At 36.0% G+C, this 17907-nt stretch overlaps 1 protein-coding gene across 1 annotated transcript in view; it reads left to right on the forward strand.

Moving 5' to 3' along the window:
* The window catches only part of LOC140170546 (uncharacterized), a 180080-nt gene that overhangs the window by 81019 nt on the left and 81154 nt on the right, over positions 1 to 17907 (forward strand). The window contains 1 exon segment of the mRNA XM_072193895.1: positions 13249 to 13376. Within this exon segment, the coding sequence (XP_072049996.1) occupies positions 13249 to 13376 (128 nt within the window).

A 17907-nucleotide genomic window follows, 5' to 3' on the forward strand; every position in this document is an offset into this window, starting at 1 on the left:
TATTTATGGTGTGTATGCTCGCGACAGGTTTCCTATCATAGATGCATCCTAAGTTTGTGGTCAGGATTCATAATTGAAGTGATATGTGATACGTCTCCTAATTGATGTGTGTTCACTCTGTAGGGTGTAGGTAGAATCTAATGTTTTACTGAATGGGAATGAAATTAGACGACCATTGGAATATGTAAAATCGGCACGAGTTTGCCATGAGGAACAGATTAAAGGGAGTCTGTAATAATAGTAGCGTGGTGGGTTGTGAAATTGGCTGCTAGGTTACAATAATGGCTTTGTTACAGTTTTAAATATGAAGCATTTATAGAAAGCATTTGTTAAGTACTATCATCAGTATCAAACTTTGTGAGAAAGTCATCACAAGAGTGGTAAAGAGAAATAGTGGAAATTTGGGAAGCTGATCCCGGCTGTGAGGGTTTATTATAGGAATATAGTCTGATTAGGGGACTGTATCTGTCTACTGAATGATGCTAAATGGGATTGAGTTCTTATTTGTAAATTTGGCCATTTGTGTGAATCATGTCATGTGTACTGTTATGTGTTCTATAATTATCTTGATGTACATAATTTTGCAATCACAAAAGAGTTTCTTCGTAACTGGTTAACTTTGGTTCTAACTGGTTCTAACTTCAGTAGTTTATTTCAGAAACTATCATTGAATCGTTTCTTTGCCCATTTTCCTGAACATGACAGTGATACATTGTGATCCTACGTTCACATGACAAAAGTGAAGCTCTGTGATCTTGACATGCTTTTATTTTAGAAAGCATCAATTAGCAAATAGGAATGTTCAGCTATCGGCTTGATGTCAGCCCTGATTGTATAGATCTTGAGTATAGCCTGCAAAGGAAGCTCTTGTGATCTTGATGTATTTTAATTTTAAAAAGCTTTGCTAACAATCAAGATTGTTAGTTTTTGGAGTTATGTCACTGTTGAGCCCTGATGGTAGATACAAGGCAAATTGTGGATAAAGGGGTACTGAAAACAAATCTCCTGCGATCTTGACATTTTTATTTTAAAACGGCATCAGATAATAACCAAGATTGTTAGCTATCAGCCTGATGAGGAGTTTGATGGTAGACCCATGGCATCAAAGTCAAGGATAAAAGGGCAGACGATATACATTCAAAAGAACTCTATAGGCATATATGGGGAAGGATCATTGAGTCAATACAAGAATGCTGTAATTAACAAGGAATACAAAGGTGCTGTACAGTATTCATGACAGTATTCTTGCATCTGATGACAGAATCTGAAGTCAATTTGATGCAATCACACCCCAGACATCACAGAGACAATTGGGTGCACTTGAAATATATAATGAACAGACAATGTACTCCCACATAAACCATTGTTAGTGTAACTTTGTAGTCTATATTTGCCCTCAGTGCTTCTTATTCATGTTAATGTTCATCTCATTCACCTTTATAAGAGTTATATGGAACACACAAGTAGGATGAATTAAGTGTTTCATTCAAATTTGCCCTCAAGACTGACTTTTATGTTCCCTCAGTACTGGCATTAATGTTTCCATATTCACCCAGAACTTCCCCCCTTCTTTGGTTAGAAAGTTTGGAACACACAAGTAACAGTTGAGTGAAGTAATAATAACAAATAATACAGAGAGTAATAATATAAGATTTTGAGGGGTGTATATTCATTTATAATGGCTTTTAGGGATACTGATAGCAAAACTCATAATATTGTTTGGGAGATTGGAATTCTTGTTTGAGAACAGACTTGATCGACAATGCATGCTCCTAGCGTCATGGTATCATACAGTTGTTAAAATGTTTATTGTCCCTTTCAGAAACACACTCAAGTTCTGATGAGCTGTTGGCAACTCATGCAAACTTGCATGATCACATCCATTTATGGAGGATTTCAGTGGCCACATCTTGAGAGGGAAAAATTTGTGCCCATTCTTGCTCAGATTTGTCATTTCTGAAAATGTCAGTTTACTGGTGACTAAACCACTAAACAAGTATAATGTAGGCCTGTAATAATATCGGACCTGTCAGTTTGACATGTCCAGCTAAATCCTGTTTGTTCTTCCACCTGATTAAGTTTTTGACTGATTTGCCAAATTTCCCCAACACCCACAGGCTTAATCCATTTGAAAAGAAATCACATTTCTTAGTTTGCATAAATATTCATCTAGTTGACATTAATCACTTCTATATTGTTTTAAGGAATGGGTGTTTAAAAGATGAGCAATGTAACAACCCCTTGGCCCCTCTGTATGGTTGAGTTGATAATCACCCATAAGGCCCCATTAATTTATATGCCAACCTGTCACTCAAAGATGGGAACTTTACCTATGCATAGTAAGCTTACTATAAATCATATAGACAAAACAGAAAGCAATTAATCAATTAGCTGTCCATTTTAGCTGCTAACTAGGAGCATCTTACAGGTAGTCCAACCAGGTAAGACAGTATGACATAGAGATAGAAGGGAACTCTACCAATATGCACAGTGATACATACAGAAAGCAATTAATCAATTAGCTGTCCCTTTTAGCTGCTAACCAGGAGCATCTTACAGGTAGTCCAACCAGGTAAGACAGTATTTGACATAGAGATAGAAGGGAACTCTACCTTTGTACAGTAATACATACAGAAAGCAATGAATCAATTAGCTGTCCCTTTTAGCTGCTAACCAGGAGCATCCTACAGGTAGTCCAACCAGGTAAGACAGTATATGACATAGAGATATGGGAACTCTACCTATGCGCAGTAATTAACTGTAATTAATCAATTTGCTAACTAACATCATCTTACAGTTAGTCCAACCAGATAAGACTGTGGCCCTATTTGTTAAAAATATATGTCCTCAAATTGCAAGCACACCAAAACTTCATGGATACCAAGTAAAGGCTAGAGCTACGTATGTTTTCCACAGATTCCCACCTGTAGTGTACATTAACAATTGAAAGGTTGAGAAACCACAATACAGATCAAGAAAACAGTTCCCTGTAGTTGGACTACTCTCACTCCGAGGAGGAGGAGGAGGAGGAAGAGAGCTTGAATTTGTGGGATGTCATTGACCCTGGTCTTGAGTGGCATGAGAAGAGGAAAGGTACCTCCTTTCATCTCTCAGATGGGTTGGGTAACCAAGAGGATGGTTGGGTAACTAAGAGGATGGGAATGAAGATGCTCTCCCATCATCAGGGCATCATCCATCTCTTTCTGGTTTCATGGTGATCTGAAGATGCATTTTATGGTAATTTTGTCCATTTGCACTAGAAAGATGATAATTGGTGTACACAGCCTCTCAGGTGAGACAGGTAATTTGGGAGGACTGTGTCTTGGTAGTGAAGATGCCCTTGCATGCATCATCCATCTCATTCTGGTTGCTTGGTTTTACCTGACGATGTGTGTGGCTTATTTTATGGTAATTTGTTAGTTTACACAAGAAAGACAATAATTTGTATCCACAAGCCGCAGGTGATGTTGGTAATTTGGGAGGAATACATGCATGTCTTGGTAACCAAGATGCATGTTTATGTAGCATCAATCATTCCAGTATCATCATGGGTTGTTCACAGGTGATGTGGTAATTTGGGAGGACTACATGCATGTCTTGGTAGCCAAGATCAACATTTATGCATCATCAATCATTCCAGTATCATCATGGGTTGTTTATTTGAGGATGGTTGTTACAAGTTTATTGACATCATGTTGTTACTTGGTGTTAATTAATCACATCCAATAGCTCGTTAACATTGGTGTAATTAGATCTTGATGTGAGTCAGTGGATGAATGGGCAAGGAAGTGGTTGGGTGACTGGCTAGCATGGCTCACATGTTGATGCATACAGTCATCATTGGACTAGGCCAGTGACCCAGTGTCATCTGTTGCATTCATTTTCAGCATCTTGTATTGACTTTCTTTGAATATTGAAATTTCTATTTTCACCTGTCCAGTTCCAAGAAATTCTAATTGTGTAAATTATATGGACTCAGCAATGGCATTGCATCTGATAGTAATACAATACATGTGAATAATCTGATGTAGGAAATGAGTCCTTGTAATTACATCTCAAAGGATTCACAGTCATTTCTTGCTCACATCATGTCACTACTATGCTCAATTGTCAGGACACAGTTCTCTAATGTCAATACGTTTGTACACTCATAGAATGAACTTCACACATGCTGCGTACTAAAACTCATCCTCCCTATTTGAGATAGATTTTGAGCTAGCACCGTTGAATGGATTTTTTGAACTATGCCATTGGAGATGATGTCATTTCTTGGTTGTGCTTGATTATGTAAGTCATTGATTTAATTAAGTGCCCTGGATGTCTACTTGGCTTTTCTTCTTGGATTTCAATTTTTCTGTTGTTTGTGTAATGCCACACACCTCCAATAAAGGCATTGGAGATCGTCATATAAGTAGTAGAGTAGCTTTCCTAGATGTTCCAACTTCCGGTTCAGGTCAAATGTCACTTCTGGTTTGCATATTTATGAGGTGGCGTGGCTAATTAGCATATCTGAATATTTATGAGACTAATTAACATTTGAATTAGACACCAGCATCTCAATTTGCATGTATTAGTTTGTACAATTTCACTTCCAACGCATTTATTAACCTATAAATATAATTTTCCGTATTAATGAGAAAGTTCTGGATGCTTTAAAAAAACTGTAATCCTCTGCACCCAAACACCCTAATACCGGATCTGAGTATAGGCATATAGAATAGTCATCACATAAATAAAATATTCTCAAAAGATATTAGTATAATTCATAGATTTTAAGTTACCATTGTCAGCAGAGTATGGACAATGTCAATGTTATGAGAACCAGAATAGAATCTCACATATTTGTGTTACCAATTATGCAGACAATTTCACATTTCATGTCATAAAATGTGCAATTATATGTTATAATGAAACAAATAAATCTCTGATATTCGTGTTGAAGATAAAACCTCACATTGTATTGAGCAGAACAAATGAAGTCTTTAGGGAAGTTGTAAATTGAAGTGAAAATGTTTTCTCAAAATCCCAAATGTGTCTGTACAAGGAATGCTCCCCAATGTTCAATCATCTGACTATTTATCCAGAAATATTATCTCGCTCAGGGCAGAGTTCCTTAACCTGAATATACTTGTACTTATATAATGACCTTTTTATGTGTTTGGAATACACAGGTGCCACAACATGAAGTCAAATGTGGAGTTATGATTATTGGACTAAGCCACTGGGTATGAGGTCATTTTAGCTCATTATGAACAGCAGCAGCACAATCCTGCCTGTTGTACACTTATAATGATTTTGTAAAAGCTGTATGTCTTCTGTTTGAAGCTAAGGCTTATAAACTATCATTAGACAATCTATATAAAAAAAAAATCAAGTAGGCCTAAATAAGGAAAACAAGCCTGCACATATCGTAAATCTGTAAGTTAATTTGAAATAATTTCTTGTTGAGGAAAGAGGAAAATGAATTATTATAAAATGGAAAAGGATTTGTTAACATTATGCTGTCAACAGGATACATGTATGAGGATGTGGAAATGAAAATCTTGTAGCACATTAGAAAGTGTTGTTAGTACATTTGGTAAGCATGGTAAGTGGGTTGTTAGAATAAAATGAGGATGGATATACATTAAATGATTATCGTCATGATAGATAGCTGTTTATGAAGTACAGTCCAACACTGAAAACATAATGTCGTAAGTTCTACTAAGTAAAAGTTAGTAAAAACGATGTCTCGTTCTACTAATCAATGATTTGTACGGCATGACAAGCGATGCTATATATTGGTTAGGCATGCTTAACTAACGTGCCTTACCAACGAAATGATTAGTACGGCATGGGTTTTACGAATTTCAAACCTGCCGTACTAACCTATAGGATCGTAAAAACGATGTCTCATCCTACTAATATTGGTTAGTTGGACAGGCTCAACTAACTAATATTGGTTAGTTGGACAGGCTCAACAAAGATTAGAACTCGCTTTGACTGGCGGAACGAATCAGTTGTACAAATGTGATGTACGATGGTTGTGAAGGTGGAAAAGTATGCATACAGGTAATATTTCAAGTTATTTCTCTCAAAATGAGCACTAGATATTGTATTGATGGTGTAAGCTTCTTTTCTGTATGATCAGAAATGCTGTGCACATGTACATTGTGGTCGAGAGACTAAAAGTCATAACTGCGTCACATCGCATGTAAGCTTATACATGTAGCTTTAAGCTTACATGCGATGTGACACAGCATCGTGACTTTTAGTCTTTTACGACCACAATTTACATGTGGCACAGCATTTCTGATCATACAGAAAAGAAGCTTACACCATCAATACAATATCTAGTGCTCATTTTGAAAGAAATACCTTGAAATATTACCTGTTAGCATAGTTTTTCACCTTCAAGTTTGTCAAGGCACAACCGCTACTCGGTCAGTCGCCTGCAAGCGTGGTCGAGTGCAGAACACATGATCGAAACAGCGGGAATGTTTAAAACATCGTAAAACCACCAGAGCTTTGTAAAACCAAATGGTACAACGAGTTCGTAAATGCTGCGATGACAGGGTTTACGAATTATCGATGCTGTACTAAATGTTGCATTGTCGTAGAACTTCCAAATCCAATTGGTAGGACCCACTCAACAACTATTATTCCTTCATTTACGAGTCTTGCATACGTCCGCTTAGTTACATATATCGTAAGACATCGTAAAAATTGGTAGAATGCGCTCAAGCAGTTTATTTTACTAATTTAAATTAGTAGAACACAACGAAAAACAAGCTTTTGTTTTCAGTGAACCTCTCTTATCCGGCCATGATGGGACCAAGCATTGTCCGGATAAGTGAAAAATCCGGATAAGTGAATTACATGTAATTCTGCATTGACTGTCCAAAGTACTGAAATGGTAACAACAAAAGATTGTTTAAACATGGCGTAATAACACTAAAAGATGGCTTTAGAGTGCTTTTTGCAACATGGATGTCATTCTAGCATTCAGAGCATGGAATTACCAGTGGTAAATCATCAAAAACCGGATAACAGAGAGATCCATATAAAAGAGGTCCGGATAAGAGAGGTTGGACTGTAGTATAGATTGCAGCAAATATGAAGAAAAAAACCCATATACACCCCCACACACACCCCTAAAAATCTAGCATTTTGTTTTCTCTATTTCGCTGTATGGAAGAAAAAGATCATATCCAACAGACTCCAACTTAATAAATGTTACTAGCTACTATTCTGCAATATGAAGATCATCTTGAAATTTGTGAATTTAAAAGAATTGTAAAAAATAGTCTTGTGGTAGATCCACAAATAAGTTCATCATGCAGATTGTTGTCAATGGAGTTTAAAATGCATGGCAAGACATAGACATGGCATAAGAAAAGAGGCGTCATGGAACGAAACAAGGCGTCATCAAACATATCAGAACGTAGTCAAGTTGGTGTGATGTCGTATTTAATGACATTCAATACCGAGTTTAATAAGTTTGTGATGAAAGAACGAAAGGAATGTAAGAATGATGTGTGCTTACCTCATTTATACTCCAAGTCGGATACATTTGTCTGCAGACTGAAATGTTGTTTCTTTGAAATAGTCACCTAAATTTAATTATATAATTTTGTTTAAATATTAAATTGGTTATTAAAGTTATGATGAGAGAGACCCGTGTATGCTCATATTATAATGTATGCTATTGCTAAGAGATAAAATTAGAAGAGAAGGGGAAAAGTAAACTAAAAATTAAAACTTACTGATAAAAATGTATTTTGTAGGATTACGGAGCCTCATTTTATACCTTTTTATGATTCAAATAATTAAATGTGTGATTAAAGTGTTAAATCCAGTTTAAACCTCAATATTTTTGATTGCAATGTAATTGTCAGAAAGTAGTATTTGTTTGTTTCTTTATATTTTCATCATAGAATTTTGGTGTAGCCTTTGGTTATTATAAAACCTAGTAAAAGATCTATGCTGCAAAGTAGATGTTGCTTGCTCACTTCTAAATATTAACCAAATATCAGAAGCATTCATAGCCCTGCATTGCTTTTCAAATTATATCCCCTGGTTAGCAGGCAGTCCTGTAGACATTTAAATCATAAATAACCCTTCCTACATGTCCTATCTCAATGGACATGTCAACCCCAATATTATCATTTTTAATTCATAAAAATATGATATTTTCATGAACAAATTAGAAATCTGCATGGAAGAAATACATTTAAATTAGTAAAACATTGCCATAATATTTTATTACTTTTTTAGATTAAGTCTTGGAAATTTCAGGAAATAATTTGTGAGTTTGCAGAGTTTGTTATGGTTTGCCCTTTATAATAATGCATAAAGCAATAAAGCTGTGGATCAAAGGTTCATGTGATGTCTTCCCATAATGCAATGTGTTACTGATAGTCATGAAATTTTGAACAAAATGGTGTTTAAAAAAAGAAATGACAAAACGTTGAAAGAAAACATTTAAGTTGAAATAAACAAATTTCAGCACATGCCAGGCCCGTACGCAGTGCGGGGGGTGCGACCGGACCTCCCCAAATTTGCAAAAGTATACAAAAAGTCCCAAAATTTAAGAATTTATGAGCGAAGCGAGCAAAAAATTAGGTTTTTACGGTTTTTGGTCAAAAAGGTCCAAATTTTGGGGAAAGTCCACTTTTACAAAATCGCCCCCCTTTGGAAAAAGTCCACTTTTTCAAAATAAGCACCCCCAAAAAAAAATCCTGCGTCGGGCCTGGCACATGCTCATGTTCATAATTACAATGTCTAATAGTTTATTACTTGGTTAAATGCACCATTGATTTGTATAAAAACGTAACATTTTGCATTGCATCATGGGAAAGCATTTATTTTGTCTCTTTCATCATGTTAATATGGATATGGTATTGATTTATGGAGCACTTTATGATGCATTATTTTTTACCCAACATGAAATATGTTATGATATGTTTATAAGGGTACCTCCAATGATGACTTGTAAAATCATCTGTGACTTCACCGCCTCTAAGGGGCGCACCATTAGATTTCAGGGGGGCATGGGAGTTTTTTGAAGAAAAAAAAACTTCGCCCACTAGTGAGAAAAAAAAAAAAAAACTTTGCCCACTAGTGAGACGAAAAAAAAAAATTTTGCCTCACTGATGAGTAAAAAAAAAAAATTTCCCCCACCCAACTTTGTATAAAAATGTACATTAAAATTGAAAAAAAAAAAACTTCGAGGCTTAAAAAAAAAAAAATTTGGTGCTCTTGGAGGCGAAAAAAAAAAAAATTCGGGCGGCGAAAAAAAAAAATTCTGCCTGACCCAAACTCCCATGCCCCCCCTGAGAATCTAATGGTGCGTCCCTAAACATATCCAGATGTGTGATTTGCAGGTCGCGTGGTTCGCCAACGATAATTTAAGCTGGTAAGAGGAAATAGTCACGGGGTCGCAGGTGAAGGCTGCCATATTGATACAGATGTTTACTAGTTCTTATGATATATTAGAGAGGATGTTGGAGAGGATGGAAGACAAATATAGTGTGTGTCTTCTTATCTGTGGGTGATTTGTAGATAGGCAAAAGAGGATGAGGGAAGGCATGTGTCTTCTCATCATCCTGTGGATGATTTGTAGATGGGTGTGAAGAAGATGGATGAAAGAATGTGGTGGGCATGTGTCTTCTTGTAGATATGGGCAAAAGAGGATGGAGGAAGGAATATAGTGTGTGTCCTCATCACCCTATGGGTGATTTGTAGATGGGTGTGAAGCAGATGGAGAAAGGAATGTTGTGTGTGTTTTCATCATCCTCTGGGACTGTGCCTAACCCTAACCCTAATGGCTATTTTAAACGCAATGGTTTGATGAACCATGCCCAGACAGATGATGTTAATGTATAGAATCTAGTTATTCAAGGGACTACACAGTAGCCTAACCCTAATATGACTATTTAAGCATAGGCTTGATGAACCATGCCCAGGCAGATGATGTTAATGTGTAGGATCTTGTGAGTCATTCACTGGATGTGTGGTTTTAGGAGAATCAATGTTAAGGTGAAGTTTAACCGATATCAGAGTCTGATTTCAATGTCAGAAAGATCTATTTTAGGTTTATTGTTGCCAGAATTGATTATCTGATTCTGGGCAAAAATCAAAGCCTCCATGCTTGAGGGAGATATGTGTCTGTCTGTCACAATGGTGAGAAGCTCCGACACTGGGAGCAGTTTAGTGTTACGATTATGTTGCATGATTTTGTCTATGTAGTGTGCAGGCATTTAATTATGGGATGGAGGGTTCTGATTGGATGAGATCATGAAATATATTGGCATCTGATTGGTAGCTGTCGGAGAGTCATGGCCACCGCCCTATCCACAAACGCAAGCCACAGCTTTCACCGTATCCACAAGCCCAAGCCACAGCCGCTGCCCTATCCATAAACACAAGCTATAATGTTTGTTGCACTGCTTGGCTGGCTACAGTTCTTGCTTTGTCCTCAAAGTCTCAAATATTATGGCGAAATTGCTGTTTTGAGGGGTGAAACCCTCATTTGAAGAGGTTGTGTTCATTTGAGGGAGTCAAACCCCACCCTAAGACCAAAGTGCATCCATATTGTACTTGGTGACTACATTGGATCATCATAGAGCAGAATGGCAGTTTCAGTCACTTAACAGCCGCACCCTTGATCACCTCAAATATGCTGCCTAACAAGCCTAGATTATGCTGTCTAATGCCTGTGACTTCAATGTGTACAAATTTGTATAGATTTGCATGCTTCTCACAAAATCTGGGCCACAGATTTTTTGTCTTCAAACTTCTTTGCTAAGATTGACCTCATTTCACTCATTCCTGTAGATTTGTGTTTGATTAACCAACATTGAATTGATAATTGTATCAATTTATCTGCAATGTTTAATCAAGTTGACAAAGTTTGTGCAAGAAATGCTGTAAAATACCATGTTTATATTGTTAACCATGTGTCTATTTGCATATAGTTACTTGATATGATTGAAGAAAGGTTAACCATGGTAAGTCATAGTCTAACCATGGTAAATTACAGTCTAACCATGGTTAACCATTATAAGTCTATTTGCATAGTTACTTGATATGAGTGAAGATAGGGCTTTGAATAAACCCAGTTTAGTCACGGTCTAACCATGGTTAACCATGTATCTATTTGCATAGTTACTTGATAGTATTTTGATTCAAACTCGTTAAGTCACAGTCCTCTGATCTTTAATTGAATTTTGTTACTAATTCTTTTTGAAATGGTATGTCAAAATCATACACCAGTCTATGCTAAATACAGTATCTTCCTTGAGAATCTATAAAGTATACATCTTTTAAGCCTGTGATGAATATGGAGTAAAAATTGCATAACTAAATAAAAAGAAATTATAATTGGAGAAAGTGATATTACGATACATCCTTCTGCCTTGCTGTATAGCGTGTGGATTTAGCTGAGATTACCATGTTGGATTTATTTGCTGAACATGACCTCATAGAAGTGTAGAATCAAACAGAATTGACAAACGATTCTGTCAATATTTAGTCAAGACAAACATTCACAACAAATTGTCTGCTACTTGCAGCAGGAAGACTGATGGGTGGGCACTAGAGGGCGATGTGATTTGTTTTGATATCATCAGCAGTGTTTGTACTTTTATAGTTCAGGAGGTGTAATATGATTGCGGCTATGTGACGAACATTGCAAACATCGAATTGAAATCTTATTACAGATATATTGTAAACACAATTCTGTTGCAAATGTTTTGTCAACAACAATATGAATCTTGTGTTTTCATATAAATATCATGAGTGTAATTTCCCTTGTGGATTAAATAAAGTTTTACTTGACTTGACTTGACTTGACTTGAAATCATTCAGGACAGCATAATCGTATAGCCCTATCAATGTTTCATTGGTAATGAATGTTTCCTTTCTTCATTTTGAGGTCTAGATATTTGAAGGACTAATTAACCAATAGCAAGCCTCTGTGCTCATTTGAAAGCATTGCTCACAGAAAGATGAAATTGATCTCAAAAATTGAGACATTTTAAAACTCCACATTTTGTAAAATCGTTTGATTCCTGCACTTGAAATCATAGAGAGAAAGTTAATCAATGAGTGAATTCTATTCATGATTGAAAACAAAAATGAGGGAAAAGTGGAGTGATTGGTTAGAAAAGATAGAGTTTGTTGCTACTGTGTGGATCTTTTCAGCACAATGCAATTTACATTTAGATAACATGGGATGAGCCAAGAGAATCTTTAGTGTGCTAGAAGGCTCAAACTGCAATAGCTGCCAGGTATCAGGTATTCAGATGTCTTGCAATATAGAATGCAAAAATTGTCAAATGTTTATATGGCAGCTATTGCATATATGATCTTCTTGCATTGAATCCCTATTTTTATTTATTTTTGGCAAAGATTGAACTGGAAATGTCAGCGTATACATTAATGATTCGGATTATGTGTGTTGATGTGTAGTAGTCTCATCTTCAATGCCACATGTCATTGACATTCATAGATGTGTGTTGTGAAAATGTCAAGGTTTTGTGTTCTGGGTAGTATGAATAAGGTTTGTAATCGAATGTGATCTAAAAAATGAATTCTGAAGTAATGTTTTGTTATAGTCTGAAGCCTTTCTGGGCAAAAGTTAATTTAAGAATTGCAAACTTTCCAGTCCAATTTTGAAGGCGAATGAACCGTGATGCATATTGTATTGATCTACATGCATATTCATGTTTTCTATTTTTGTGAAATTTAGTCGGCAGAATTTTCTGAATTTTGAAGATGATTATCAACTGCACTCTTAGTACACAGGAAGATTTGAACTCAATATTTAATGTCAGGAAACTGTGATCCATAGTCAAAGACAGTAAGATTGAGATGACTCAATAAAACATACATCATTTTGCCATAATTCCAAATCTGGGGAACAAGATCAGTCCAATATTGACTGTAGACCTAAATGACATTGACAGTGTTGATTGAATGGGGAAGATGGGTTTATTAAAGTAAATACACAACAGTGTTTGTATTTGCCATTTTTACGTAACATTCCGTGCCATATTAACAACTTGACTGCTTCAACATACAGTCTTCAGTTGAGAGGATGCAAATGTTGAAGTCTTTTTAACTCCAGGTACTATCAAATTCCTTTTTACAGATACTCTTTGTTTAACCTTTTTCCAAAGCTGTTATTATCACATGAGTATATTTTTGTTTGTTTGTTTTCAATTAGTAACGAGTTTCTGTTCTCTTTTATTTGTGTCATTCCAGTAATCGCCGCCCGCAGAGACGATTTTGCTCCTAGAATAATAGAACATCCACAGAACACAATAGTACAGAAAGGGGATCCAGCAACACTCAACTGCAGAGCCGAAGGACGACCAGAACCTGAAATAACAGTAAGTTATATGTTATATTGAAAGAGAGCATCATGGGATACATGATCATGGCTGTGATGGATATTATATATAGGCTGACTAGGGTTCTGCACCTGTATAGAGATCCATCCCTGAATGATGCTTAATGTTTTTAAGTTGTGTCTTAGGCCATAGCGGTCAGCAATTAATCTTTGGTCACATAAAATTTGTTACTGATGTATGTGCATCTTTCGCTGGTTGTAGTTCGAAGCAAAGCAACGTACAGCTGTAAAATCGCATTATTCAGTTACTGCACTATATATCCATGGCATTTTTGCATTTAATATCATATATTCCTTTTCTTGACTGCTTTACATTCTAATGTCACATTTCCAAAAAAATGCCAGATATTCTGTATCAATCGACTGTCATCTCTTGGGAATGGTCTTCTCCATTTTCCTTGAGTGTCAGTTTTATCATTACCCTTACATTTTTACAATCTCACAAATTAAGCAGACCTTTTAAGTTAACACCCAGTCCTGTCCAATGCTAGAATGTCTAGTTGTGTGTCAATTTTGTCGCTTTTATTTCCTATTATATATTCACTCCATGCTGCTAGATTTGTTGAGTGCCATAGGGACTCTCTCTCTGGGGAGATCCCTTACAATTCATATAAATGAAAATAAAACACATACGAACATGAAATGTGACAGGTTTTGCCCAAGTTCAAGAAAAATTGTCAATGCTCTGTTTCAGTCAGGGATATGATGGGAAATACATTGACTTGAATTCATAAATCGTCTCTCGAAATAAAAATGGAGGATGGCACATAAACGACATCTTAAGTTATCAGGAACATGGTATGACTCAGGGTTGGTAAGAGAGAGATATCTTTGAAGAGGCACAATTTTAAAATTTGACATTATTGTGAAATTCTAGCCAGTCTAAAGCATTGTATACTAGTATTTCCCTGGAAACGGCATATTTCAGGTTACGATTGCTAGTAAAATAAAAGGGGACTTTTTTTAGAAGGACATCAAATTTCAGTCTAGAGAATATTCCAATCGTTAAAATGTAAGTTTTATGTTACACTTTGAAATTCAGGGATCTTTTACATTCTCACCTCCCAAATGCACAATTCATTGACCTCAATGACCTGTATGTAACTCTTGAGTACATCACAAATTGGACATGCTATTGGGTAATTAAAACTCATCCTTAAAATATGAAGTCGAATTTCATTATTAGCACCGGTGTATATGACTATGAACTAAGCCTTGTGACATGTGGCAATTTGAGCTTAATTTGATCATCTATTTGTTGAGAAAATGAGCAGAATCCATTAAGAAACATGGCGGCCATTAAATGAACTAAAAATGGCGGCCTTTAAATGAGCTAAAAATGGCAGCCTTTAAATGAGCTAAAAATAGCGGCCTTTAAATGAGCTAAAAATGGAAACCAACCCTCTTGTAATACAGGTCATTAGCAAGCAAAACAAATGGTAAGATACCATTACAATTAGTGCAAACGAACAGACGAAAATATCCGCACAATAATGCATTAAAAATTCACAATAAGCACTTCAATTTGCGCTAAATGATGCGTTGAAATCAGGTCACTGCCTGACCTGCCGCTATGTCAGCCAGTAATTCTCATTGGCTCTTAACAATGACAATATTTTGAATACGACGTGTAATTAATATTTAATGTTGAATTGAATGATGTTTGTATAGTATTGGGTGTGAATACTTAATAGCATTGGAATTGTAGGTTTACCATATTGGGTCACTGTAAGACAAAGCAATGTCCCCATAGAGGTGGGTACTATAGAGGCTAAGTGATCATTTAAGTGATGTTCTTATTGTTTCAGCTTTCAATTCAAATAATGCATAAATTAACATTTGTTTTTTCCCAATTTACGTTTTTGTTTCAATAAAATGTGAAAAATGATCATAATATTTGTACAAATTTGGTCCCTTCAAATCTTTTTCCTGATCATGAAATGAACAACATGAAAATTTAAATTGTTAAAACTGCAAACAGACATACACACAGACAGACAAACCTTTAGACAAAAAACTGCATATGAAGCTATACACTATCAGGATTGAATTCTGTCTGAGTCAATTTTATAAAATGTTGCCGCCTTCAGGAGCAACCAATGATACAAAAACCACTTTGAATTCAAATCAATTTTGAAAAAAACCACTCAATATTGTACAATGTTACAACTAGATTTCAGGAAAGTTAATTTTGAATGGATTTTGACCTGACTTACCCTGAGTTAAGAAACAAACAAAGCCGTGATGCAGACATAACAAAATCAGGCAGGATTGCACACTTAATTGAAACTTACCAAGTCTACTAGTAAATGTTAGATGAACTCCAAATACCATCAAATCCAGTTTGATTGAAAACTACCCATATTGTCAATTTATTTTCCTAACCCGATGGCTTGGCACGGTGCATATAAACAAAATGCAGTAGGGTAGATTAACAAAATGCAGTAGGGTAGATTGAAGACTGAGAAAAGAAGTGAAGATGTTAGGTTATCTTTTGGGAATTGTTAAGTCTACAATCTGTCACAGTGCATGTGTAAATATTATTTGGAGCTTGTTGTTTTGTGGATCAAAATGATTCAAAAAACATTGTTTTGAAAAGAAAAGTTGACCCAGTTGCGGAATTTTATTCATTGGGAATGTAACATTAACAAAGAGTTTTGATTTGGTTATTTTATACTCAGAAAAAGTATTTGATTAAAGAATATGGCATCTAAGACAAGTATGTGTTATCCAAATAGGGGACTGCATTGACTGATTCCAATCACGCACCTTTCCTCCAACCCCCTTTAAGGCTTTGCGTTGATAATGTTCAGCCTCTCCAGTGATGAGACATACCTCCATTGTGGTACATATCATTGCGTCTTTGAATAAACCAGGGTCTTTTGTCGCTGTATGTTACTATGTAAAATTGATATAGTTGGTTGTCTGTGTTTAACCTCATTACGATGAATCAAACGCCCTCAAGCAGGCAATCTGGCTGCGTCCCTCGAGATTATTTAGTCATCATAAGAGACCCTCCCAGGATTCAATGCCCCGCTTTTTTCTCGTGGTTATGTCGCGTTATTATTGCAATCCTGTTGATTCACGACCCAGTGTAGCAAAAGTGGTATACAGAATGGATAGAAAAGTACTGTTCATTCAAATTAATGGTGCTTGCAAATGGTGAATTTACTGGTTTTAATTTAGAATTGGTCTGCAATGGTTAGCATTATTGCTCATTGAGAAAGCTTAACTAGAATTTTACTACTATTTTATATCAGGAATGAGGTAGTTACACTTATAGGAACAACAAAGATTGACACTTTAAAGTATAGTACCGCATTTTTTAATTCCCATCCAAATTTGTCCCATGGATGAAATAAAAACACAAATGATGTCAACTTTATGCAGTGTGCTGATTATCATGAGATGTATTTGTTTGCGGTTCGTTTTGTGGATAGCGAGAACATTGGATATGATGGAACAAAAACCTTGCCAATTTTGCCTGAAACTGACGGTACATTAGTTTGAATAGATTCAATTGTTAGTTGGAGCAGTACCAAAATAGCCTGAAAAAATGCATCATTAACGAAATTAGACCAAAACAGCCTAGCGGTAGAAATGGATGCGAGACAAAAAACGAAAGCAGACAACTCTAGGCTTGTGGGACATGTGAGGTGAAAACCTTTTGAGTCGCTTGGCTTGGTACGACTTGCCTCGTTCAAGTCAATATACTTAAAAATAGAATCAGCGAGTTAGCAACGTCCATAGTGTCTTACTATGGGGAACTGAATAGAAATCGGACTGAGAAAGAAAGAATAAAAAAGGCCGGATGGGCTTTTACCGCAGAATACTTGGAAAAAAAGGAAATATGACATTTTGGTACACGTAATTGCAAGCACCATGGGAACCTCTGACGATGCGGTGACGGAAAAGAAAAAAAAGTATTATGAGGGTTATGTTTCACTTTTTAGATGTAATAAAGAAAGGTCCTAAAACAGTCTCACTGTCATTGTCACAGTTCTTTAACCTCTATTTAACAATACAATTTGAAAATTTGACCTCAAGTTGTGGAGCGTGAGTTTTTGTACCCAACACTTTCAAGGGTCATTGTTTGAATGTATTAACTTATAGGGTTTGAAGAACTTGGTTCTGGTAGATGAGAATGAGAAAGGTTTCAGGCCATGAATGGTGTGTAGAAAAAAATGGAATGAGCCTGTTTCAGGCCATGAATGGCAGGTAGAAAAAATGGAATGAACCCTGCGAGTATGGCGACATGTTTGCCGAGTGTGTGAAAAGTAAAGCTCCTAACTATTTTGAATCAGGTTTATGTATAAGAAAGAAATCTATATGCTCAACTATTTGCTGTGTTTGCAGAGAAAAGAATCTTTTGTGAATTGAACAAGTTTATGTAGCTTGGATTGAATAGCAAATTTGATACATTTGAAAGTGAACTTGGCATTTGACCTGGAGGTCATGCTAGGGTCAACGCTGGTGTAATGTTACTTGGAACACAATGTTTTTTTTGTAAA

This window comes from Amphiura filiformis, chromosome 14 (assembly GCF_039555335.1).
Source record: "Amphiura filiformis chromosome 14, Afil_fr2py, whole genome shotgun sequence".
In the NCBI taxonomy this organism is placed as follows: domain Eukaryota; kingdom Metazoa; phylum Echinodermata; class Ophiuroidea; order Amphilepidida; family Amphiuridae; genus Amphiura; species Amphiura filiformis.